The 25,173-nt window shown below is 40.7% G+C and overlaps 1 protein-coding gene across 2 annotated transcripts; it reads right to left on the bottom strand.

Annotated features, from left to right (window-relative positions):
• Positions 1–2,040: 2,040 nt before the first annotated feature.
• brsk1b (BR serine/threonine kinase 1b) lies at positions 2,041–23,415 on the bottom strand. Of its 2 annotated transcripts, XM_074696521.1 has the most exons (21): positions 23,026–23,415; positions 22,033–22,898; positions 21,548–21,642; positions 18,988–19,073; positions 18,621–18,761; positions 16,938–17,054; positions 16,780–16,813; positions 16,627–16,695; positions 15,481–15,627; positions 13,071–13,102; positions 12,655–12,819; positions 10,316–10,413; positions 10,022–10,172; positions 9,860–9,920; positions 8,826–9,102; positions 8,403–8,451; positions 7,857–7,980; positions 7,641–7,742; positions 6,232–6,340; positions 5,905–5,994; positions 2,041–5,822 (listed from the first exon to the last, which is right to left on the bottom strand). In XM_074696521.1, the coding sequence occupies exons 2-21, from the start codon at positions 22,118–22,120 to the stop codon at positions 5,599–5,601; spliced, it is 2,259 nt and encodes a 752-aa protein (XP_074552622.1). In that variant the 5' UTR covers positions 22,121–22,898; positions 23,026–23,415; the 3' UTR covers positions 2,041–5,598. The 2 variants fall into 2 exon arrangements, with proteins under 2 accessions (XP_074552622.1, XP_074552621.1); XM_074696520.1 differs by having other exon boundaries at positions 22,033–23,415.
• Between the last annotated feature and the right edge of the window lie 1,758 nt (positions 23,416–25,173).

Below are 25,173 nucleotides of genomic sequence, written 5' to 3'. Positions count from 1 at the left end.
AGATGGGCCACTACCATGCGAGAGACGGAAGGCCAAAAGGGTTCCATGTAAAAGTGAGCGTTAAACTTGACTAATTAAACTTGGATTGTAGCCGAGTAGCAATAAATCCAGAATGGTAAATTCATTATCTGAGTTAAATGGAGTTTACATGAATAAAATTCATTAAATAACTCAAAAATTGCACATTATCACTTACAGAAAAGCAAAGGGAGTGCTGTGATCAAAACAAGTTGCTCAATTACTTATCGTAATAGAGTGATTATGTTTTTCCAGTGTTTTGTAGTGTTTTTTACGTAAATTGCTAGCATATTTTAAATTCAATTTGAAATATATTTCTGTATTGTACATTATCTATATTTGCTTCTTTTTTAAGTTATTTGTTTTCTAATGTAAAGATGAATTCAAGCCACCTCTCATTATATAGACTTTGTGGGCTTGTTCAAGCTGTGTGTTTCCTTCCACAACCCTATAATAATAATAATAATAATAATAATAATAACAACAACAACAACAACAACAACAATAAGAAAAAGAAAAAGAATACCTGTAATTTTTACATTTCAAATCATAAGGGTGACATTATATGTATACTTTCCGATGACGTTTGATTATTTTCTTTGAACTATCAAATTTGTTTCTGGCAAAACCTTTCTGCGCACTTTTTTAGTGTCAGAGTGAGTGCTCTTCGTTTTTTCAAGTTCGTTTGCAGGAAGCCACAAGTGATGTCATACAGAGACGCCCATCTCTGACATGTTGTGCATACATTTTTTCAAGGGGTACATGTAGGGTAAATGGGTCAATCTTTCACCTAAAGACGATCACTCCCTTAAGACGTATATTGAGCATTTTCTATCTGTAATTTTCACGAGTTCACCCTCCTTTACTGATGCTGCCACTGGGCTACACTACTGCAAGCCTCTGGTATCCTATCAGCCTTAACCCTTTGATCCTCTTAATCCTCTTAAATCAACCTCCAATTCTTATATCTGTGATTTTTTTATGTATATAAATCATATTTTAAATTACTTTTCATTATTCAATTTGTTCTTTTACATGAGATATGATAGTAGCCCTAATCAAACATGCATCCTTCCTTTTATTTCACTTTTTTTTTCTATTAACAACTTTATTTACCTATCTCCAGAGTTGCAAGAACACAAATCAAACAGAGAAATAGCCTTACCATAGCTCATGAATAGAATGTATGCATGTATGTTCACTCAGGGCTCCCATAGCCTCTTAAGAATATAGGTTAATTAATAAATAAATCTGCCAAAGAAAAAAAAGTTAGGCTGTAGAAAAAAGAAGGAAACATATTGTTCATGCCTGAAGTATTGCACATTTACAATGAAACAGAACCAATAAACCAAGACATGTTTTCTGTTATTTATTGGTCAGTATTTCTCACAGGCAATAATAATCATTGTCATAATAGTGCACTTTTCCTTTTTTGTAATTATACTACAGACATTTCTCTTTGTCGTTGTCATCATCAATCATGTACGCAGTTTTATCGATCCACCCTCCTCCACACACCCCCTCCCTCAAGGTTATGTCCAACTTCACCTCCAGAGTGGAAAAAACAAAACAAAAAAACAAATAAAAACTTCTATGTGTGGAGTGAAAGCTGATAATATGGGGTGAGTGATCATAGGTAGGGCATGGTGAGGCGTGGCAGGGGTGGAGGATAATATGGGCTGGAGACAAGAGATTATAGTTGTACAGTTGTAACTGTAGAAGAAGAATGAGCAATAATGATGAGAGAAAGAGTTGTGACTACAGTGTCGATAAAAGATAGTGAAGGCTACATAGATATGGATGGCATACAATGAAGACAGACAGAGATACAGCATATACAAATGTATACAGCATCTGCGTTGAGTATACAGTGTATAAAATGTATATAAGGGAAGGGAATGATTATATTAGGGTTGAGATATGTGCAGTTGGGATCTTCGAGATACAAATAAGAGGGATGGGGGTTGTAGAAAATGTGAAGTCCATGGATGGCTGGAAGGGTAAAGTAGGAATGAGGGAGGGGGGAGGAGTGTTTGACTGAAACTTGATGTAAAGTGTATTGGAGCAGCCATTTTTTCCTGTCTTTGTTTGTTCTTCTTTTAACTTATATCTTGCGACCTAAAAGTGGATTGAAGAAGGTAAACTTGACTTAGACCTGACTTGAACCCTGACCTCCTTCTTCCTTTGGTTGTGTGACTGTGTAGCTTGACGCCTCCCTGACCTCTGCCTTTTTTCAGATGTGAGCACCTCACTGCTGGATTCTTCTAAGAGGCCCACTTCGAGCACCAGGATGAGAAAAGAAAGGAGGGCACGCACTTTTTCTTTATGCAAATGTGAAAAAAAGATGGCAGAAACCTTTCCTGATCAATCACACACCACATGGAACAGATTCCTGGAAACTCAAGTACACTGGATAACCTTTTCCTGCTTTTCAGGAATTTCAGGAATGCCTTTAAAGTCCAAGGTATGTCAAAGGAAACTCCCATTTGATAATGTTTCTTCCTCTTCTACTCATTCTCTTTCAATTTAATGTATTGGGTGTAAATACCATAGAAAGTTTGCTAAAAATGTGTGATGACGTGAGTGGAGTTAGCATGAACACACACCAAGCGTTCCCTGGGAATGATGAAGAGATGCTACACGTGCATTCATTGTTAAGGAACAACTCAGGCTAGAAGTAGACAGCCATGCTAGCTTCTTTGAGAGGCTGTACTTTACTAGAGCACTGCTTTGAGCTGAATTGCTAACATTAGCATGCTAACATACATACACAAATAATGCTTAGTTGCTACGATCTGGAACAAGGTGATGAAATGAAGCTAATGCAAAGTTGCAAAAGAAATGTAGTCACTTTTGAGTCTACATCAGACTGTACTCTGCTAGAGCACTGCTCTATGCTAAATGCTAACATATAGAAATAATGAATTCCAACTGCCTGGAACAATTTTCAACCTTTAAGTGGGGTAAAACAAAGCTTTAGCAAAAGTGCAAAATAACAGCAGACACACTTTTTTGTGCAGAGCTGGCTCCAAAACCCCATTAGCTTAGTTTGTTAGCATGCTAACATTTACTAGTTAGCTCTAAACAAAAATGACAACTTTGCTGTTTTTAAAAGTAACTCAAAGTTTCAAAATATGGAGGCAATGGTTTTAGGGGTGGTTGAATAACACAAGTTGGCTCTAAAGTTACTTAAAGCAACAGAAAACAGACTGAGCTATCCTAGAACCACCATCTCTAGCCTAGCTAAAAACAGACACACTTGAAAAGGCAGGGATATATTTTTGTTTCCAGTTCTCATGATAAACCCAATATTTCAAACTAATGGTGTAACATTCTATCAGCTTGTTATCCTGCTGTCTTTTTCTTTGAGAGACACTTAAAAGACAGAACAAAAACAAAATTGAAAGACTCAGCAAAACTAAATATGGCAAGCTTTTTGTTTAAACTTATTATATATCATGGAGTCTTATCACTCCTTGTGTGTGTGTGTGTTTTGTATTTTCTATTGCCGTAGTATGTAAACATCTATGGAGCAAACAGTAATGAGTGAAAACATGATGAAACAAGTTACATAAGATAATAATGAAGGGAATTTCTGTAGCATATGTTTTCAGAATGTAAAATAAAGTTTTTGTCAGTTGAAAACTGCACTGCGGCGTCAGATATCTTGAAAGTGGCATTTCCCTCTTTCCCACCAATCTCCAACTTTTGGTGAAAAAGAAATCACAACTTTAACAAATACATGACAAATAAATAAATATAATAAATAATAAATAATACATACTTACATACATAAATACATTTTCATTAAATGTGTGAAACCAAAATGTGCTTAAATCTTGCAACAATTCCAAAAAAGTTCATGACATTCACAGGGTTAGTGCACCCTCCATTTTTGCCGGTGGTGAACACAGAACATTTCTTGAAAGCTCAAAAAGACCAGAGGAAAGTGGAAAAAAGAACAAATGGAGGGTGAAAGTAAAACACGCTAAAAAACAAATCATTCTTTCTGTGTGGCTTTATTTTCCTCTTCCTCCTCCAGGCAGTATGTGCGTAGGGTCTTTCTGACAACGGATGAACATCAGTCATTTTTCTGTCTTGCTGTCTTGTTTTCTTCTTATGAAAAGTACATTATTTGTTCGTCTCCACCTGCCTCTCTCTGTCCTCCCTCCATCTCTCCTTTCAGAGCCAAAAAGAGCACGGACTTGGATTGGGAGTTAGTATCATCCTCCATCCTTAAGGATGTAGTGTTGAACAGGAAGGAACAAAGGGAGGGTTTCAAGTTGCTTCGTTATTTGTCTGAAATGCTTCAAATGCTTGGACTGTAGGGTCAACTTATGACTTCCAAAACTCCATCCTCATCCATCTTCACTGGCTAAAACTTCATGGACTTTAGCCGTTATCGGTTACAGGGCAGGTAAAGATTTCTTTTCTAATGAACATATATGTCTCACAAGTACTCCAATGTACACATGGTACGTGGATACTGTGTACTAGGTTTGCCTAACCTTTGGGACGCTAATTTCAACACCCTCCTCCCATTTCTTCCAGGGACCCCTCACCAGCTACTCGCTATTTCACTATTCATTTCCATTTCTTCAAGTGGGACTTTTTACACATGAGACATTCTACTGGTGACTAGTGTCCTTAAAATGATCTAAATCTATCTAGCTGTCGACTGTTTCTCCTTCATTAAAGGCATTACGGTATCATAGCTTTATCTGTGGAACTCTGGTAATAATCCCGGGACTTTAGTCTATTCGTTCACCAAAGGAAGTATTGCATCCTGTCTGTCTGGTTTTGATAATCACAAAGCTGTAGAACCACATAATGTAGAACATGTCAGGTCCATTATCACTCATGTTGTCAGACTCATTTGCTTACTGATTAAGAGAAAAAAATCCACTTCAACAATCAAGTCTTCACAAGTTGTCATTCCTGGTCAGGTTAACCCTCTATTTGTTATGAATAAAGTTGTATCTTTGATCGGAGTGAGGGTAAAAAAGGAGGCAGGCTCTGTAATGTGACTCACCATGTTTGGGCAGGTATTGTTGAAGAGGTGTGATAATCCAGGCTGTCCAAAAAAAAAAAAACAGGATAATTGAGAATAACTCAACAGACGTTCTGATTGGCTAGAACTCTCCAGTGTTGTTTTGAGTGGCTGATGGGAGGCTTTCTTTTGGATTTGAACCTAGTCTTGCATGTGATTAATGGCTGAACAGTCATGTGCTTTTTAGATTCATCAGAGAGTCAGCTTGTATGTCTCTGGTAAGGTGGGACTTCTTGGATGCCCTTTCCTAGGATTTTTTTTCTCCAGGGCGAAGCTGCCCTTTGAAGGGTGATGAAATCAACCCGCGTCCTGCAAGTGTACGTTTCAATTTAGGTTAGCCATTGGAGGGAGCCATTCTCCGTCATATCCCTTTAAAGAAGAACTCCTTCTCTCCCATTGCTTTGGAATAACAGAAGGAAGCAAGACAGGAAGTAAGGAAAAAGGTTAGGAAAGAATGTGGGAAGGATTGAGGGAGGGAAGAGAAAAAGGCAAGGAAGAAGACCCTCGCCTTTCTTCCAAAACATTCTTTTTTAGGGATGAGACTGTGTCCCGTTGGATGTCGAGAGAAGTCTGGTTTTGTCCTTCCCCGATCCTCGCCTTTGTAGAGCGGTCCCACTGCTGCTTCCGCTTCCGCTTACCCCATCTGTGGCACGTTCCTTTTCACCTCGCTCCCGCTCCGATCCACTTTCTGAACGCCGGGAGTTCTGACGAGAAGGAGTGCTGGGCTGGCGGGATAGCTGACCGTTCTTCTCATCTGAGGGGTGGAAAGTCGAATTGAAGATGAAGTACACAAACTTTAAAAGTAAATGTAGAATGTGTTAGTGTGTGTTACTTACCAGCCAGTGCCTGCACAGAAGGCTGATCATGAGTACTCAAAAGCTGAGCCTGGATAGTTTCTACGACTCTCTTAAACCTGCGGCTGGGACCTGAGAGAAGATAGAATCAACATGTGAAATGTGGCGACTAAACGTACCAGAATATTCTTCCTCTGAGAGACCCACAAAAACAGACTATGCTCTACATACTAGAGTTATTTGTATTCCGTATTTTAGAAGACAAGATTACACCTTGAGAGAACTAAATAGAAGTCTCTGCCAAAAGTCTTTGTATTATTAATATTTGAATGACTATTGGATCAATCTTCAGAGAAAACAGTTCCCCACCTGCTATTAGAGTAAAGGTGACGCTGTAGATCCCCATTTCTCTCCTTCCTTCCCTCTCTGCTCGCTCCCTCTCCCGCTCTCTTTCCCCCTCAGAGAAACCAATGTCGACCTGCGGGAGAAAACGGACCAACTCATTCCCAGGATTGACGGAAAAATGAGCCATGCTTACATACAGAGAGTAAGTATGAAATTATGCCATATGAACTTAACAGATTAGAATTTAAGAGTCCGCCACTGCTAGGGGGAGCTGTCATTGTAGATTACATTAAATGAACAACTGTTCAACTTCATGCATTAAAGATGCTATGAGGAGGATCTGTTTTTATTGCACTCCCTCGCCATCTTGTGGCCCAAAGTCTCCGCACACTGTTGTGAATTACTCAAAGTGAGGTGTGTTTGTTTTGGTATTAAATGGGGATCGGATTAAAACAAACTTTCTTTGTTCAAGACAACTTTTTTTTTTTACTGGATTCAACACCCCGAGGTAAGGTATTTAAGTAAGTTTAAGTCACTAAAGTTAAGAAGCGCTCCAGTTTGAAACATGAAATCAAGCAAATATCGTAGTAGACAGCTATGTGTCAGCCCGGTGCTCTGACATATCTGTAGGCTAACGTGACAACAAGTCAGTTTGTAAGTAGTTTAGTAGCCATTAGCATAGCCGGCAGCCTGGTGCTGAAGTGTAATGTTAGTGAATCCTGGTTAGCTATGTCCTGCCAGTCATCTACCAATCAGAGCTAACGTAACCTCACTCTTCATTTTATTGATAGACTCTCAAGTTTGAACAGACCACTGCAGAATAACTGCTGACTGTGGGTTGGAATGAACATTATCACAAACAGCTTAGCTCTAGTGTTATAGAGTGATACAGCCCGAGCTAAGGGCTAATTAGCCTTTAGCTCAGGCTGTATCACTCTCCTGTTTAGCTTTCTTCTGCTCTTCTGTCATTTTTCTATCTGACAGTTAGGCTCCTGTGTCCACCATCACTACAAAATTAATCACAGAAAATGTTTTCTGCAAAGAAAAACACAAACCACTGTGTTTTATCTCTTCTCACTACTTGTTATAGAGACCAAGATGTGCCATAGACGACCCGCACTGAAAGCTAAGAAGCAGCAATTTAAAGTAACCTGTAACCAGCAATATTGGCACTGATAATCTAATTTTAAAGTGTTGGTTACAACCAGGCATGTATCTAGAAGAGAGCCTTTTTCAAGATCACTTTCAAACTCCTTACAGCCCCTTTAACCTTACATTTAAGGACCAAAGGAATATTCTAAACTATATCTATCAAGCATCTGGCATGTAACCTATGGATGCATATTTGTTTGGTGCATACTTTTGAGAATGACGCATATGCCTGTCTGGCCTAAAGAAGAAGAAAAGTGAAAAAGACATCAATAATGAAATACCTGGAACTTGACAGGCTTCTGGAAGACAGAGGGGCCACCGGAGGACTTGTACTCTGCCCGGAAACTGTTCTGAGACACCACGCTGTGGCTGAGGGATGGGATCTGAAGATGTGCAAAAGAAGTCGATGTTCGTTAAAAGAGATAAAACTGTGAAGTGTGCCTTTAGCGTCACAAATGGTATTAAAGCAAGGCTTATCCGAGCTCGATTGTACTCACAGAGAGGAAGGCATGGACGATATCGGCTTTGATCGAGCTGAGCGGCTTGTCTCGAATCAAGACAAAGATCTGCTCTTCTTTCTCCAGGCTGATGAAGTTACCGAACCAGGACCGCTTAGCCAGTCTGCAGATAGAAGAGCGTTTGACAGATGACGAATGAGATCCATTGACACTATCCACACAGTTAAAGTAGAAATAAACTGGTGTACAGAACCATTTTAGGATGGATGTGTTATTTTTAACTGGCTTAAAATAAATGACAGAGAGATCCACGTCACTGAATTGACTATATATAGCTTTTTTCCCTGGACACCTGAGCAAATACAGATTTAAATTTGAGGAAGCAAGGAAGTTGAGGGAGGATACAAAATGTTTTTTTATTTGGTGTGTGCATCGTTTTTGGCACTTCTAAAGCAGACCTTCAATGAACTGCAGTTTTTTATCACTTCTGCATCGGTGACAACCAAACCTCCTGTGATCCTCACAGGAACTCTAAGCCGCACATAAGGACTTAAGGAAGAAAAACAGAGACATCGGTTGACTTACTCAGGACTGGACTCTGGAGTCAAACTGGACATGTCCTCTGATGTTGGGACTAAAGAAACAAACAGAGAGAGAAAGGAGGGAAAGAGAGGAGAGTTAAAGGGAAAGAGAAAAGGGCAGTGAGTCTTCAGATGGTCTCTAATTTAATTGCCCTAATTGCAGATAATCACAGAATCATCGCTCAACACAGCCACAGGCTGCAGACTGTGGCACGAGTCCGCTTCTTGTTAATAATAGATCCTTCCTTTCTTGCAAACACACAATGAAATGTGATTGCTTAATTAGAGCTGAGGTCACTTAGATGAAAATAAATGTTACATTACTCTCGAACTGCAAACCCAAGATGTTTTATCACATCAACCAATCAGCTGACAGGATCTTCACCAACACCACTTTTGTTTGGATTAAGCATCAATTTCAACACACCTTGCAGTTTACGCCGATGGAAGCGCGGTGAGCCCAGGAGGTTGTTTTTGAACGAGTTGAGCCTAGTTCTCCAATGGGCGGAGCTTGAGGCGGCCATACCGCCGCTGCCACCCGGGCTGGAGGGTGGTGTCAGCGACAGTGAGGCCCCGCCAGCTCCATCCGCTCTGGAAGAAGAAGATGAGGAAGAAGAGGAAGGAGGGGTAGTGGAGGAGGGATGTTGGATTTGGTGCACAGGCGTGCCCAGCGGGGTGGGCAGCGGTGAGCCCTGCGGCGTGACCTGCGACACAGGAGGGGTGGCAGAGGAGTTAGAGGGTGAGTGGACGTTCTTAGACTTGAAGACAGATGGAGAGGGAAAGTTGAAAAAGCGTGGGGAGAGGAGGGGGGAGGGAGATGGTGAGGGGGAGCGTGGTGTCTGCAGAGGAAGGGACTTCATGGAGTGAAGTTGCGGTCGCTCAGTGGGGCCCTTTGAGGGCAAGGTTTGGGTTTTTGGGTCAGGCGTCTGGCGGTTGGGCCGAGAATTGGTGGCACTTCCTGCTTTGGGGTCTTTGGAGGTGGTAGTGGAGGTGGGAGTGACTTCTGATTGGCTGAAAGTGAAGACCGGGCTCTGATGGGCACACAGAGAGATGGAGAGAAGGAGGGGAAGATGAATGGACAAAAAGCAATGGTCATGGATTATGGTTCATGGAATGGATTCTTTAACAAACCAGGATCAGACAGAGAAAGCAATGGATGGATTTGGATTTGTTGTGTGTCTGTTTTTGTGAGTTCTGGTCCATGTCACTCTGACTTTTATACCAGGCAGGATGGTGTGTTTATAATAAATGAATGTGAGGATATGACAGCGTGATGATGGGAAATGATGACTGACAGGGGTAGTCTGACAAACAGTTATGAAAGGCAAAACCTTGACAGGAAATTTAGTTTGTCATATTGGCTGCTAGACCTGCTATCTTTTTAATATTAAAGCTGCTGAAACAGTGATACAAAAATGTTTACAATATTTGGTACATGTTCAATAGAAAAGGGACGCTTACCCTGGGACTGCTGAGTGGACTGGAGGACAGGCCTGTGGATGCTCCGCTGACTGATCGAGACCTTTTTAAAGACAGCAACAGCACAAGTTGTTGAAAAACCACGCTGCCATACATTGTTAGCATCAGGTTAAATGTATCCTTTATATCAGTGCTTGGTTGTACCTCTGGCTGTGTGCACTTGTGTCCAGAGCCCTGCGAGGTGGGGTGGGAGACCCCTGATCTGTGACACTTAGCACCTCCAGGCTTTTCCTCTCTGGACGACAGCGGCCATGACGTGAGAGCATAGGGGAGTCCACACGCTTCCTAGGTGGGTCTTAATCCACAAAAATACAACACAGAAGGACCATATATTATTTCAGCTTTTAAATAAATAAACTTTTTCACACCTTTTACTAAAAATAGCGACAAGAGGTACATTTGCCTTTAAGACAAATCTAAGAGAGCAAGCAGTTTCACCTAAATCATTCCTGGGCGGAAGGTCCTCATCTTCATAGCTGGGGTATCTCTCCTTCCTGTCTAACAGGAGGTAGTAGATCATCTTCTCCTGGTTCTCCCTGGAGAAAATATGCAGAAAAACAATATCAGAGAGGGAGACGAGACGGACAGCTTTAATCTGACAGAGACATGCCAGAAAGTTGAAAAACAGATCCCAGAACGATCATAAAGGCTGCAATAGCTAATATGACTCAGCAATAGATAATGACATAATGGCTATTAAAGCTCCTGTAAGGAGTTTTTACCCAGTAATAAAACAGTGTGAAATTAAGACAAAATCCTTTTAATGAATTAAAGTGAGCTGGATCATTACTGGCAACATTGTTCCCTTCTTTACAATTATTTGGGATGTCTAAAAGTTCTGGGCGGGGAAGGTTTCAGTCAAGTCTATCAACTGCGTTTTTTGAAACAGAGTTTTAAAGCATATCGTCACTGGGGGCCATATTGGAAATGGGACAGGCTTTGAGGCTCCTCACTTACAGCTTTAGGGTGCTTGCCTGTCAATCAGCTGAGTTGGGCCTTTGATTGGATACAAACTCTCATTTGTAATATCTTCTGAACAGCTCGTTTATAAAAAAAATTCACCCCACATGCAGTGTGTGCAGTTAGAGAAATTAGCTATTCAGAGGGTCGATATTTTTTCTGTACCAGGCCCTGAATATCATTATTTTGCAGTGAAAACATCATTTTTGGCTTGGTATGTATGTGCTTTAACTGAACTTTAGAGCCAGCTTCAAGTGGACACTCAATGAACTGCAGATTTTAGCACTTCCACATTGCCACTTATTTTAGACCGGGGTTGCCACTTATGTGGTACTTATCATGGCAGAGATTTCCTGTGATTGATGCATTTTAGTGCCAAAAATATATTTTAAAAAATACACACATGTAAAGAAAAAAAAAATCTGCAAACAGATAATTGAGGTACCACATTGTCCACAGGGGGCACCAAAATCAACATAGACCAAAAGTTCCTCACAGTAGCTTTAAGTAAGAAAAGCTTTGAAAAGTTGTTTCCTAAGCACTTTGGCCAACTGCGTTTGTTTTAAAATGTGCTATATAAATAAAGTTCGACTTGACTTGACTTGACAGGGTCTTAGACCTCAGAACTACTTACGCATGACTTGGGTCTATGGGCAAGATAGTTTTGTTATCTTTCTTTATCCTGCAAAATAGCTGACGAGCTAACTTAGCGATCTTGTATCTTGTCAGTATTAAAAAGTGGTCAACACAGTTGTAGCACTTTACCCATTAAGCAAACACAGGTTAGCATAAACATACAGCCACAGATGTGTCTTAGCTACCTGCTCAAACTAATTTCAGTACTGACCCTCTTTAAGCTGTTTAGTCTGTACATACTGTAATTGTCAATAATAAACTACAATGACCAGTTGGCTGCTGAGTGGGTCTGTTAGCTGTCAGCCAGAGGTGGAATATTGTATGGTAGTATCTTTAAAGCTTTTTTTACTGACTACAGCTGCCTTTTGCCTGTGATAAAAGGAAAGATAAGAGATGTGACTCTACAGAGCATAAAGTTGGGGACTTGTAAACACAAACAAAAAGCGGAACAACACTTGAATGTTTTCATAGAGCTGAGGAGACCTCAGTCGATCAGTTTGCTGCTTTTGTCACAACTGACTCCTTTCAGCAGGCACTGTCGTTTTATCCATTGTTGTCGTAAAAACATGGGTTTATACAGTGTAATTTTTTTCATGTTGGTCTAATGTCCTCCCGCTGTTGCATTGTGGGTAGAGCTTAGCCACATTAGTTTGCAGAAAGAGGGGATAAAAACAAGAGGGATAAAAGAGGCATAGCTGTAATTGTTGCTCTTGTTCCTGCCACATCGGGCAGACTAATGATGAAGTAATTGATGGACCACCAAGAGAGAAGAGACAGGGAAGCTGTGGGAATGCAGAACATGACAATGCTTGACAAGTGTCGACTTCCAAGACGAGAAAATTAAGCCAATGAGGAAGTACAGAGAACTGCAGTTCCTCAAATAGCCGCTTTGATGCAGGCCCAACAGCGTGTCAGTCCCCCGAGGCAGGATAGTAGAAAATAGTGTTCACAGCCTCACAGTGATGCAAAAAACAGAGTGACATGATGGTACCACAGGCTGTCCTGGGTAACATCTCAGCTAATTCAGTCTCTAAATATTCTGTATCGCAGTTTTTAATTGTGTCTTTTATTTTATTAAGGATTTTACATCTTACAGAGTCCACCTACTTTTCACTGTGCTGCACATTAATACATCATTTACTGTTCAAAGTGGAAATGTTTGATGGGTTATATTTACTCACTCCTCACTTGTAAGGTCCTGTATGAGTTTGACTCGATCCCTAAAGCACCCTAGGGAATACATGCTTTCAAGGACATCAGGGTCCAGCTCTGTTAAGGACACAATCCTTTTCACGCAAACACGACGAGGGGGCGGCTGCTCTGGACAGGGCTCATTACGACCACTCCTGAAAAGAGAAACGTGGGACATATCTCAAGTTACACCAACGAAAGACAGATGGACAAAGTCAAACATTACAGTTTAATGTCCTCTGAAGGACAACTTTCTAGTGACTCCCAAAAATAAAAAAATTGTGATGATTTTGAAGTACATTACTTCTCTTTTTTATTTTATGATTAGGGCTTTACTTTGTTTTCTTTCTCTTTGGGGGAAGACAGATGACAAAAATTACAATAAGAAGAAAGCAACTGTACTTACTGATACCAGGCATGTTTTTGTATTGCTTCTAGCTGTAACAGAACAGAAAAAAAACATTTAAGCACTACTTAAACCACAGCTTTCCATTTTTAAAACCAAAGCAGCCAGACAATAAGATGATAATAAAGATACAGCATCCGATCCCAGACCGAACACTGTGTAAAACAGATCTGAGTCACCCCAGTTATCTTCCCTTATAGAGGTCTAAAGCAACTGAGTCAGCATTGCAGACACACTCAGGGCTAAATTTAGCTACTCCTTGCACAAAGATGTTCAGAAAATAAAAATAAGCTCAGGAATTAGCACATCTTAGTTTGTTTCCTGGACTTATTGCTGTAAATTATGTAAAAAGATAACAGCTATGCTAGTAGATTGGATGCACGTCCATTATGTTTGGTACAGACATCTGTTTTCACCTCAAAATTAGTGATTTGCAGTAACTACTTATCTGCTGTGTCTTACCAAAACCCTATCAACATTTCTTTTGGAAGCAAATTTCCAAAAATAATGGCTCTTTAAATCAGAAAATGTAAAAAAATTGAAGTTTTTGATATACTGTGAACACTTAGAGGGATATTAGCCACCAGTTGTGTCTGTTGTGTCTTTCTCTCTCTTTGTCAAGCCTTTGTTTCTACCTGAAATAACTTTTCCCAATCATTTTTGACAACCATTGTTCTTAGTGACACTAAAACAATGGGAAGAGAATTAATTGAATGTGTGTGTATTTTCCTTTTACTTTCGTACATGTTTAAAATGTATCTTTTCACATTGTGAGACGCTCCCATGGAGGCATCTGTGGGACAGACAGAACGCAGATAGAGAGGGAGGCAGTGACCTGGTTACTGGCGTCGTTAATGAACGATCACACTGCTTTGATTAAATCTGCTCTGTTGTAACTAAATAACTAGGTGACCACACTTTCTTTGTCTGTCTGTAACATCTCCATCTGTGTTTAACAGCATACAATAGGCTAGATTGTTCATCTCCAGCCAACATGGCAGTTTTGACACAGCTTCACTTGAACCATTTCCTATCTGCGAGCAGTCGCTTGATCCAAAAATTAAGTCATATTCAAATCCTTACATATGCAACAAACATGTGCATGTCTCCCTTGTTTTTCCTTTTTCATTGGTTTTGTTGCAAAACACGCTTTTAACCATCCTTTAAGGACAGAAATAGAAACTAAATTTGACCTGGTTGACTCAACTCCAGGATTTAAAGAGATACTGCACACTGCAGCACATTGAAAATATGTGATTGTGCAGCGATGAAACACAAAAATGCATAAGCTGATTTTAAAACGTCTTCCATATTCAATTAAAAAAAAAGTGTCTCATGGCTCCTCAGGCTCTCCTCCTTTACACTGCCGTTGTTTCTCCGTCTCTCCACAGACTCTTTTTCTGTATTTCCTCTTCTTCTTGTTATCTGTTGAGCCTCCCTGAGGTATTGTAAGCCTAACGCGTCGAAACACCAGTGAAGAGAATTGCCCACTGGCTCCTGCTGCCTATCTGTCCCCATTTGGCTTCATGTTTGGGTCAAGGGGGACATTAGGGCCATGCGGTAGGTTATGTAACTTATCAGTAGAGCATTAATATTGGAATGAGCGCATAACAGGATGAGTTCCATCAATGAGTGCTTATCCTTTTCATTAGAGCAGAAGCACCTTGTGTTTATTCCAAATTCAAATTTAGATGCGAGTCACGGTCCTTTCTCAAACAGTCTGACTCCCTCCTTGTCACCACATGTTAGCATTTTTGGAAATGCTGCAGTGGACTTAGGCTTAGCCCCAGGGGCTGGTGTTAAACTTTGAGCAATACATTCAGCCCTGTCTTTTTTTTCTCTTCTCTCTTTTTGCTGTGCTCATCTTCTTCCTCCCCCTCCCTCTGTGGGTTCTTACGTCAGTGTGCATTTCTGCGACATCTTTAAGCAAAGCCTAAAAACCTGTTTACATTCTCTCAAGCTAATCAGATTAAAATAAAAATCAACACTGATTTTTTTGTTTGTGTGTTAGTGAGTGTGACAATCTATCAGTGTGTTGTCTTCCTAGCCTGTGACTCAGAGACAAGCATCACAGGTTATGCTGCTCACAGTTCTGGCAGAATACTTAACAACCAACTCCAGGATGCTTCATGTCCCTTTTGTAAAGTACCTGCCAATAAAAAATCACTCATCTCATCCATAGTGTCGAAGAGTACACTCAACTGAGGGAACTTTTAGTTGAGCCCTCTTAAACCATTTCTTATCAATGTACTGTAAAAAAAAAGGAACATTTGTAGAATTGTAGAAGCATCTCAAAGGTGGAAAAACATGTGCAGAGGCGACTTTTTCCTTCTGATTTCTAACCACTAATCAGGTTTTGTTTCCCAATCTTGATTCTTCATTTTCTCTCTGTGAAAGCCCCTTTTCTCACCGTGAGTCTCTTGTCAGCGTTGACTTCAATCATCCCTTTTAGCAGAGACTGGCAGTCAGGAGGTATAAAGTGAGGCATGTGGAACACCCCACTCTTCACTTTCTCTAGAAGCTGCCGCAGGTTATCGTGGTCAAAGGGCAAGGCACCCTGGGAAGGATTAGGAAAAGATGGACAAAGAACTAGATGAACATTTTAAATCATGCTGCAGCATTACTACCTGTTTTATTAGGAAGTCACAGAGTAAAGTGAGATGTCTAACCAACCTACAGTTATTTTGACTTGTATAGAAAACATCTATGGACTATTGTATCCGGAAAAAGTCTCTGCAATGTCACCCGTATGTTCCTGATACAAGGTAATGAAGCAAATTGTTGGTGAGGGCCATATTTGAATTGTTGACTGAAGAGGTGGGCTTTGAGCTTCCTTACAAACAGCTATAGGGCGCGAGACCTGTCAGTCACATGAGCTACGCCTCTGATTGGACAAACTCATGACGCTGATATTTTCTAAACCACTAAGTTAGAATAAAATTCACCTCCCAAACAGAGCTACTCAGTCTCAAGTTCTTCTTTGAACAGACTGTTTTTTTGGCTTGGTGTGCACGCGTTTTCCGGTCTTTCTTCAGCTAGCCTGTAGCTAACTGTCAACAAACTGCAACCTTTGGCACCTCTGCATAGGCTACCAAGGGGCAAGGGGTGAACATCACTAAATGCTGCCTCTAGTGGGCAAAAAGTTCACCTTATAATTTAATGCTATCGTCAGCGTATCATAGAGGCCACTTCCAATTTTTTCACTTTTTTTAATTTTGCCCTTAAAAGATTCAGAGATGATACAAGGATAATCATCTTCTCTCCTTTCAGAAATTATTTCCTTTTTTTTTGCTAGCTCAAATGGTTAAAGAGTTACAGTAATAAGAGCGTCAATGCAGGTGAATTTTTACACAGTATTGTGATAAAGTATCATCATAAAGATTATATTATCTTCTTTAAGGAGCTGTTCACATTTTCTTGCGAGTCTTGAGGAGTTACAGTAATTTAAAGAGCACTTGTAAAATGGAAGTGCTGGCACCCCCAATAAAGTAGGTTGAATTCTGGGGGATCAAAATGTAACTTTACAGAGCTAAACAAAAAAGAAAGAAGCTCTTACCACAAGAAGAGCAAAGAGGATCACTCCACAACTCCAGACATCTGCCCGGCGACCATCATACTTCTCCCCCTGTGACACAAAGAAAAGGATTTGAGTGTTCACACAAATGCACAGACACATACTAACCTGAGCATTAAAGGGGTAATAACTTACCCTTATGACCTCTGGGCAGGCATAATGAGGGGATCTATAAAAGAAATCAAGTCTTGTTAGTGTGGAATCAGACATAAACGACTTCAAAACTTTTTAAAAAATCTGTTAAAATAAAGTACGGTGATAGCAAAATGACGCAAATACAAGCTAGTGCTCACCCACAACTGGTTTCCAGCAGGCTGTCACCAACTTGCAGTGAGGCCATGCCAAAGTCTGCTATCCTGATGTTATTCTTCTCATCCAGGAGAAGATTCTCAGGCTTCAGGTCTCTGTGACTGGACACACACAGGCACACACACACACACACACACACACACACACCATCAGTAAGAGTCTTTTTCCAGACCATAAACAGCAGCTATAGTGAACCTTAACTTATTTGTACGCTCAGTTTACTTTCACATGACATGCAAACATTTAAACCAAAGGGACAGCTACAGTTGATCAAAGCATGGTGATGTTGAACAGAGAGCTGTTGTGTGTGACCTTAAGAGAGAAGTCTTTTGTAATCAAATAAAGAAAGTTTTTTTTAACCACAGAAAAATGTTGGGCATTCCTGTAGTAGGCAAAAAAATGTTTAGCTCACTTTCCACTAAGTATGGATTGAGTGGCATGTTAGTGTGTCATAGGACATAACATCAACTCAGTAATACGTTTTCAAACATTGATCCAGTCCATTTTTCCCCATGTAGGGTCACAGGAGCTGAAACATATCCTAGCTGTCATTGGGGGAGAGATAAAACAACTCAAGCCCACATACACACACGTATGCACATCTATGCACAATTTAGAGCGACCATTTGGAAACGATCATGGCTGTGGACTGTGGGAAGAGGCCTGAGTACACAAAGCGCGGGGCTCCTAAACTTTTCAGGCCCCAATTCTCAAAATAGTAGGACCAGATGCAGATGACCTGATTCTATAAGCCCAAAATAAGACCTATTCTGACAAAAAAAAAAAAAGAAAATTCACCAATGGAAAAAGAAATATATATTTTTTTAAATCAAGACTGAAGCTACTAGAAAAAAAAAACATTTTGATCAAGGAACTTATCAAGTACAATTTTTCTTAGCCTCTAGCAGATTTTTTATGTGTTGATAGCCATTCACGTCTATTTTTTTGCCACTTATAACCATAGACTGTATAATTAAGGATCATATTCCCCACACTTACAGCTATAAGGTGCCCATTGGTCACGTGATCTGAGCTGTGCTTCTGATTGGGCGTACTCACAATCTTGATATCTTTTAAACCCTTGAGTAAAAAACAGTTCACCCCCGTATAGTGTGTGCCAGTAGTGTAATTAGCAATTCATTTTGTACTAGGCAGTAAGCATGATTATTTCTGCTGTGAAAACTGCTTTTTTGGCTTGTTGTGTATGTGGTTTCTGGAGCCAGCTTCAAGTGGACACTCGACAAACTGCTGATTTGAGCACTTCTGCGTTGTCTAATATTCATATAGAATTGTTATGCTAGAATTAAGAATAACAGCTTAGTTTTGAGCCTAGTTTTCCAAACTAACCCATGTTTCTGTTAAACTGGCTTGTTATGTGGATAAGAGTCAGCTTTGGCCTCTGAACAAGACAGACACACAGCATTTCTATGACCATTTCTGGAAAACTTTAACAAAATCAGTACCAGCCAATCACAGCTCAATAGTATTAGCTGCTAAAAGCAGGAAATGAAATGATCAAAAAAGGCTCCTTCATCTGAAGTTATAGGACCTTACTTAAGTGGAAAGGGATTTGACACAGACCTGACAACATTTAAGATCAATAGGTTACACTGGACATACAAAGCACACAAAATCACCCCTTGAAGGGTCAATCGCCTCTCACTTACCATATCGAGTGACTGTGGCAGAAATCAAGGGCAGAGATGATTTGTCTGAAGAACTTCCTGGCCTCTTTGGGAGTCAGTCTGCCCTTCTTCACCAGGTAATCAAATAACTCACCACCAGACACATGCTCCAAAACCAGGTACCTGAGAGGTCAGAGAGGAGAAAACAGGTAAGGAAAGGAAAGGACAAAACACTCCCCAACAGCTTCCTTCACCTATGCCAGGTGGTTATTTATCCTTGTTTTGTCTTACAAAAAAAAAAATCTCTTTCCAAAGCAAGGTCGTTTCTAATCTGGTGAGGATCCAGAGGCAGAGAAAGGAAGATCAAACAAAAGTGAGCAAGGAAGAGAGAGGATGAAGAGATACTCACAAGTATTTGTTATTCTCATAGACATCATGCAGCTTCAGAACGTGAGGGTGCTCTATTAGTTTAAGAATAGCTATTTCTCTCTCCACCTGGATGGATAAAGGGAGGAGAGAAAGGTTAGAAGAGGGGAAGACGGAAAGAGAAAAAAGAGGATAAGAGGTTAGAAATGATAGAGATTAAAATGTCAGGGGGAAGAGGAATGTAGGGGGAGGAAGGCAGCGAGGAAAACGAGGATGTAGGGTATGAGACTCAGATGTTTTAATTGTAAGTGTTTTGTACAAAGTAAAAAAACACTTACAATTGAAATCAGAGTTTGAGTTGTAAACAGGGCTAAAAATAGAACAAGAAATATTAAGAATATGCAATCAAGCTTTCATTGGCAATAGCTCACTCTCACAATAGCTGTAAATATATCTTTCAAAATGAAACTGAAAATAGTGAATGAGGATGCTGGATGTTTATATTAAATGAGTACAGATTATAGTAACTGTTGTAGAAATCTCTGAATCTGTCTGGAAACCACTCAAAAAATAGCATGAGACCTGGTCTGCACATAAATCTGCTCCCCTGAGGTCTCCAGAGGGCTGACCAATCAGGAGGAAGGGGGTTTGTGGAATGGGTAGCCTTAAAGAGACAGCGACTAACACAAAGTGCTTCAGACATATGTGGAAATAAGCATTTTTCAAAAGTGATCTTTGCGCTGTTAACCAAATACAGCAACTACCATATTAAAGTGACAAAATAAAGTCTAAAAAAGCCCAATACCCCCTCTTTAATGCTAACCTTATTCACTTCTGGCTGGCTGTGTTCAGAAACAGCTTGCTAACACTGTGCTAAGTTGCTTAGTCATATGAGCTTTAAAAAATGAAGGTGTGCCAATTTTGCTTTTAAGAGGTGATGTAAATTTGACATTGTCGAGTTCAGTTAAAGCAAATTAGGCTGTTTTTTCAAAGGTCCTCCTGTTTACCACACAGCTTTTGTCCTATGGGGTCAAAATGACCTCACTTGATTTGACTGTTATATCAAGCATTTAGTACAAACTGACATCAATTCAGTGTTACACCTTTTAGTCTCACTTAACTCCAACCAACTGACAACACGAGGGTTAAGAAGTAATGCGAAAAATTCAGAGAATAGATTTCAGAGTTGGTTGAAGTTGCAGCAAGAAGCTGAACCTGCTCCTGCTGTTGGTAATCAGTGTGTGTATGGGTATGGTTGTGTTAGCTAAAACTGCTATCAGTGTGTGATGGGTCAGTGTGACTGGCAGTGGTCAGAAAGACAACAAAAGCCCTACATAAGTACAAGTCAAATGACCGTTTATCATTTTAAATAAAGACAATTTTTTCTTCGTAATTGTTGCCAGTGTAAGCTTCATCACGTCAGACTTTGCCAAACACAGTACAGTACAACATGAACAAGTATTAACACAGAAACATCTGAAGGCAGAGAGCAGGAACTGATTCCTCACACACGTGACTGAGTGTCGTACAGAGACAGACTGAACACATCCAAGGCTTCTACTATAAAAGCAATTGGTTTATATTTGCTGTTGGGTGTTTGGGAAGTTTATGCAATCTCAATTCAGCACCAGCAGCTGTCCCAGTTTGACCTATTTAACAGTCTCACACACGGCTCAGACAGAGGCACAATATCGGCTTGTTGTCCACATGGTTGGATTGAATATCGAATGGTACGCCCATTTCATTTTCACTGTGATATAAGGCCTTTGAGGTCTCATGAGTTGAGAGGTGTAGCTTAGTCAGAAAATGCTTAAAGTTTTGATGAAAGCCTCTTTGGAGCTGTTTCAGATTGATTTGTCTCTGTATATATGTATCGGCCGCTATTTGCAGAATCTGGAGTGTGTATCTCTAACTATTTGACTTATCTCACAATATATCCTCTCATTCCCATCATGCCACATGGTTTTAGATTTCCAGAAATGTTTCACTTCAGGTGGCTCTCCCTGCAGCAACTAGCAGACAGCAGCCGGCTACTGTTGTTCCTGTCAGTTAGCACACAAAGCACAGGGCAACAGGCAACTCTCCAACACGGTAATGTGAAGAGCAGAAGACTAGAAAGGATGGCACTCTGTATTTGGTGAATGAGATGTATATTTTTACATCCAACAAGTCAATCAGGGGAAAGAAAACACAACCAAAGATGCTGTCCAACCTTTAAGTTTCCTACCTCTCTAATCTGCTTTATTTTAAAGGCATAAAGCGCAAAAAGCTGCTTATCAGTCACATTAGAAACGCCAACATGATAACACTATTCAGTCCAGAGTGTTTCAGCTTCTGGAGCTTTTATCAGAGGACTTAATTAGCAGAGTGAAATCATCTCTATTGTTCGCTCCACAGAAGCAGCCCACACACTCGTCTGCTCCAAGTTACAACACACAGACAGGCTCTTTTTTTCTGAAATTAAGACTCCATTTCTGTTGCTATTTCTGAAGACATATTCTCGTCATGATATGAGCTTTCGATCCACACGTATGAACATCAGAGCAGGAGTGACATGTAGACTGGGAGTTGGATGAGTATGAGGTGGAATATTTACAATTTACCTTCATGAGAACTGATTCGGAGAGTTTTTCTCTGTTGACAATCTTTATGGCCACCTTCTGTCCTGTTATGCAGTGGACACCCAGCTTCACCAGACCTGACACACACACACATGCACGCACACACACACACAAAGTAGGAAAATGTTTTAGCACCAGAAATCATCATGCAGTGTGAAAAAACAAGGAAGGAGGGGATGTCATAAATAATTCAGAAAAGCTTTACAGACAATGTCACCAACACTGACCAAACTCAGCTCAGAAAAGACAGATTGGGAGACCTTTAATGTACATCCTGTAAAGCTTTTAAGGAGATCCTTTAAGAGGGTTTCAGCAGAATCATACCAGGATGATAAGAGGACTTACAGGGGGAATAAGGACTAAACCATGAGCTCTGAATACATGATTTTGGGATCAGCTAGAGCACCTTTAAGGCGGTTTTTAGGCTCTGCTACAAGACTGCAGGTGGTGATCTGAGGGGCTCCTACCTGTCTGGCCTTTCCCTAGGGTCTTCTCCAGCCGGTAAGGCCCCACATACTGGCTGGACTGGGCCACTGTCAGCTCCTTGCTGCTCATCCTTCCCCGAGATGCAGTTTTAGTCCTGATAAAAAGGGAGATCAAGATAGCGGTCGCTCCTGCTCCGTGCGTAATAATGCCGTAACACACATCACAGGGCGGTGAGGCGCTAGGGAGAGGTACGAGGACTAGTCGTGATCTAGAGCCGGGCCCTGCAGGCTACTCCCATGCACTTGTTTGTCATGCGGTCAGGAGTGAGAACCGGCCCAGTTTCCATCCTACAAGACCCGGAATGAAGTATCTCCAAGGCTTGGTTTGTGTCTTTGCGCTAAAGCAGCATCATTCAGGGGGACGGTAGAAAGAACCAGAAAGCAGAGGAGGTGTGAGGTGTGACTGGGAGGTAATATCCACAACAATGTGTCCTATAAAACTGTAGTTTAAAGCTTACTGATCCTGTGGAGCTTATGCAGCTGGCCAAAGTAAAGCAGGGGAAAGATCTCATCCAGATCTGCACAGGAAGGCTACATTTGCCATAGATTGATTTCTCTAAGAGCAGAGTCTCAAATATCCCAAGTCAGAATGCTCTGATTGAATCCATTCACTGATCGATATCAGGGACCCCCTCCTCACTGAACTGCTACAGTCCAAAAATCTTTGAATCCGTCTAAACTAGCACATTCCCTTTCATTTTTTTAAGCCAGGCCTCGCTTTAGTCCGGATGTGTCTTTCTGTGCAGATGCGGCGATGTCCAGATAATAATCTATTATCCCAACAGCATCAGCAAGAAGAATGGGTTTTCCAATATCCGGTGCACACTTTGGCTCACCCCTCCCCGACCCTGCATCAGGAAACAGAGGAAGAGGGGGAGAGCATTAAAAAAAGCAAGACAGCCTCAAGCTGAGACCGGCAGAGAGAGGCGAAATGCAGCCGCCGTTGGGACAGCTGCGGCGGCGAGAGACGCGCACCGTGTGCCGGTGGAGGATCAGCTCACGGCCCGGTGATTAATCCTCCTTCTAGAAACAACAAGCATCCTCAACTGGCCTCCCCTCCTCTGCTTCTCCCTCCCTCTCTTCCTCTCTGTCTCTCTTTCTATCCCCCCAGCCGGCAATGTTCATGATTCCACCTCCTCCCTCAATCGGAGCTCTAAGCTGCTGCCTCCCGCGTCAAAGACAGTTCTTTGGAAATATCGCCTCGCAGAATATAATCTTCCAGGTTGTCAGAAGTTGCCCGCATCCACAGGAGTGACCACGATCCACGGGATGGCCTCCTCCTCTCTTCGCTGCTGCCCGTAATATCCCCCCTTTCCCTTTTTCTTTTTTCCCCTTCACTCCTCCTCCTCCTCCTCCTGCTTCTCTCCAGCTTCCTTCTCTTCATCGGTCAGCATCAGCATCCGGGTTCCGCCTCTCCCTCCCCACCCTCTTCTCTGACTGCCGCTCGCGCCCCCACCCTGTTTCACTACAGCAAAGTTACACCGAACATGACTGATAGCATAGGCAGGGGATGTCTTTGAGAAAATAGCAGACTGCATGTCAATAAGAGGGTACGGATGAAATCAATGAAAGAATACATGAATAATTATGTGCATACAAATATATATAAGGTGAGAGGAACACCAGCAGCTAATATGATGCTGTTCAGTGTATCTTTGTAATGTTTTTCCTTGGATTTTTTTCATTTTACTTTTTTTTCATTCTTGTGTTGATGGGTTCTTTGGTATTTTTGAGTCTTTTTTTTTTTTTTTTTTTTTTTTTTTTTAATTTTTTTTTTTTTTTTTTTTTTTGGGGGGGGGGGGTGTATTTTGTTGTTTTGTGTTCTATAATTTAGTTGTTCCCATGTAAACATTCTTACATTCTGTGGGTACTTGAGTTGTTAGTTTACTTTAAAAATCATGTAAAATTGTATTTAATTTATTTTTGCTTTAGAGTTTTTTTTTAGGTTCAGTCATTTTTCTTTTTTTTTCTTTTTGGGTCTTTTACTTTTTGGGAGTTTTGGGGCTCTGGTGTCTTTACAGTGTTTGACTCTTGTGTTGTCTTTTTGTTAGGTTCATATGTTGCTCAGATTTATACATTGCTTGAGATCATTTGTTGCCGTAACTTTTGAATAAATAGGGTTCCCGATGGTAAAGGTTATGGTAAGGTATGACCCAATGATTTGGGGGTGCTGACCATGTTTGGGGTCTTCTATTTTGGAGGGTTCCTGTGTTATTCTAAATCTTTAGTTTGTGTTAACTTCACATTTTGTAAATATTCATATCTTGTTCAGGTTTGTTTAGATTCTTCTGTATTTTTTGGGCAAACTTGTTAATTTGGTTCCTCTGCTTGTTGGGTGCTTGTGTTTTGTTGTTAGTTTTTTATTATTATTAATTTTGGGGTTCTTTGGTTGTGTTAGTTGTTTGGCTTTTGTGGCCTTTGTGTTGCTGCTGTGTTGTGCAAATCTGGATATCATTTTAGTTCTTTTGTAATATTCGAATATTTTGCTGTTGGGTCCTTTTTGGTTTGGGTTCCACTGTACTTTTACATTGTGATGTCGTTTGGGTTCCTTCAATACCGGGGTCTTCATCTGCAATTGAATTATCATTTAGTTACGTTTTTTTTATTTTATTTCATTTTATTATTCAAAGATTTGCAAATCTCTTTGCAAATCTTTGTTCCTATAACGAATACACATGAAATCACTTAACTGTTATCTTTGTTGCACTTTGTTGTCCAATCTTCAAACATGTCTACACAAAATGTCAACTTTTACTGTTTCACATGCATTAGTACATCAGCTGCACAGGCTGCTAAGCTATGAGGTGGCTGTGGCTCAGTGATAGAGCAGGTCATATGTGAATGGACTAAGTGGTGGTTCCACACCCAGCCACAGCCACATTTTGAAGTGTGTTTGGGACAGACACTGAACCTCAAACTGCTCTGAAGGCAATTCCATCAGAGTTTAAATTTTTGTATGACAGAGTAAATGTAACATGTAGTATAAAGGCTGTAAACGTGCTATGAAAGCACTGTCCATTTATCACTAACCACTTTTCAGCAAAGAGCTGAGCAGCCAATCAGGAACTGCTTCTCTTTTACCATGACCATGACCTACCAATTTTAAGACAACCTGCACTGCCT

Source organism: Halichoeres trimaculatus, unplaced genomic scaffold (assembly GCF_033239565.1).
Source record: "Halichoeres trimaculatus isolate MK-OKI-2021-1 unplaced genomic scaffold, fHalTri1.1 fHalTri1_scaffold_20, whole genome shotgun sequence".
Taxonomy (NCBI): domain Eukaryota; kingdom Metazoa; phylum Chordata; class Actinopteri; order Labriformes; family Labridae; genus Halichoeres; species Halichoeres trimaculatus.
The sequence above is the reverse complement of the archived record's forward strand: the minus strand, read 5'-3'. Positions and strand labels throughout refer to the sequence as shown.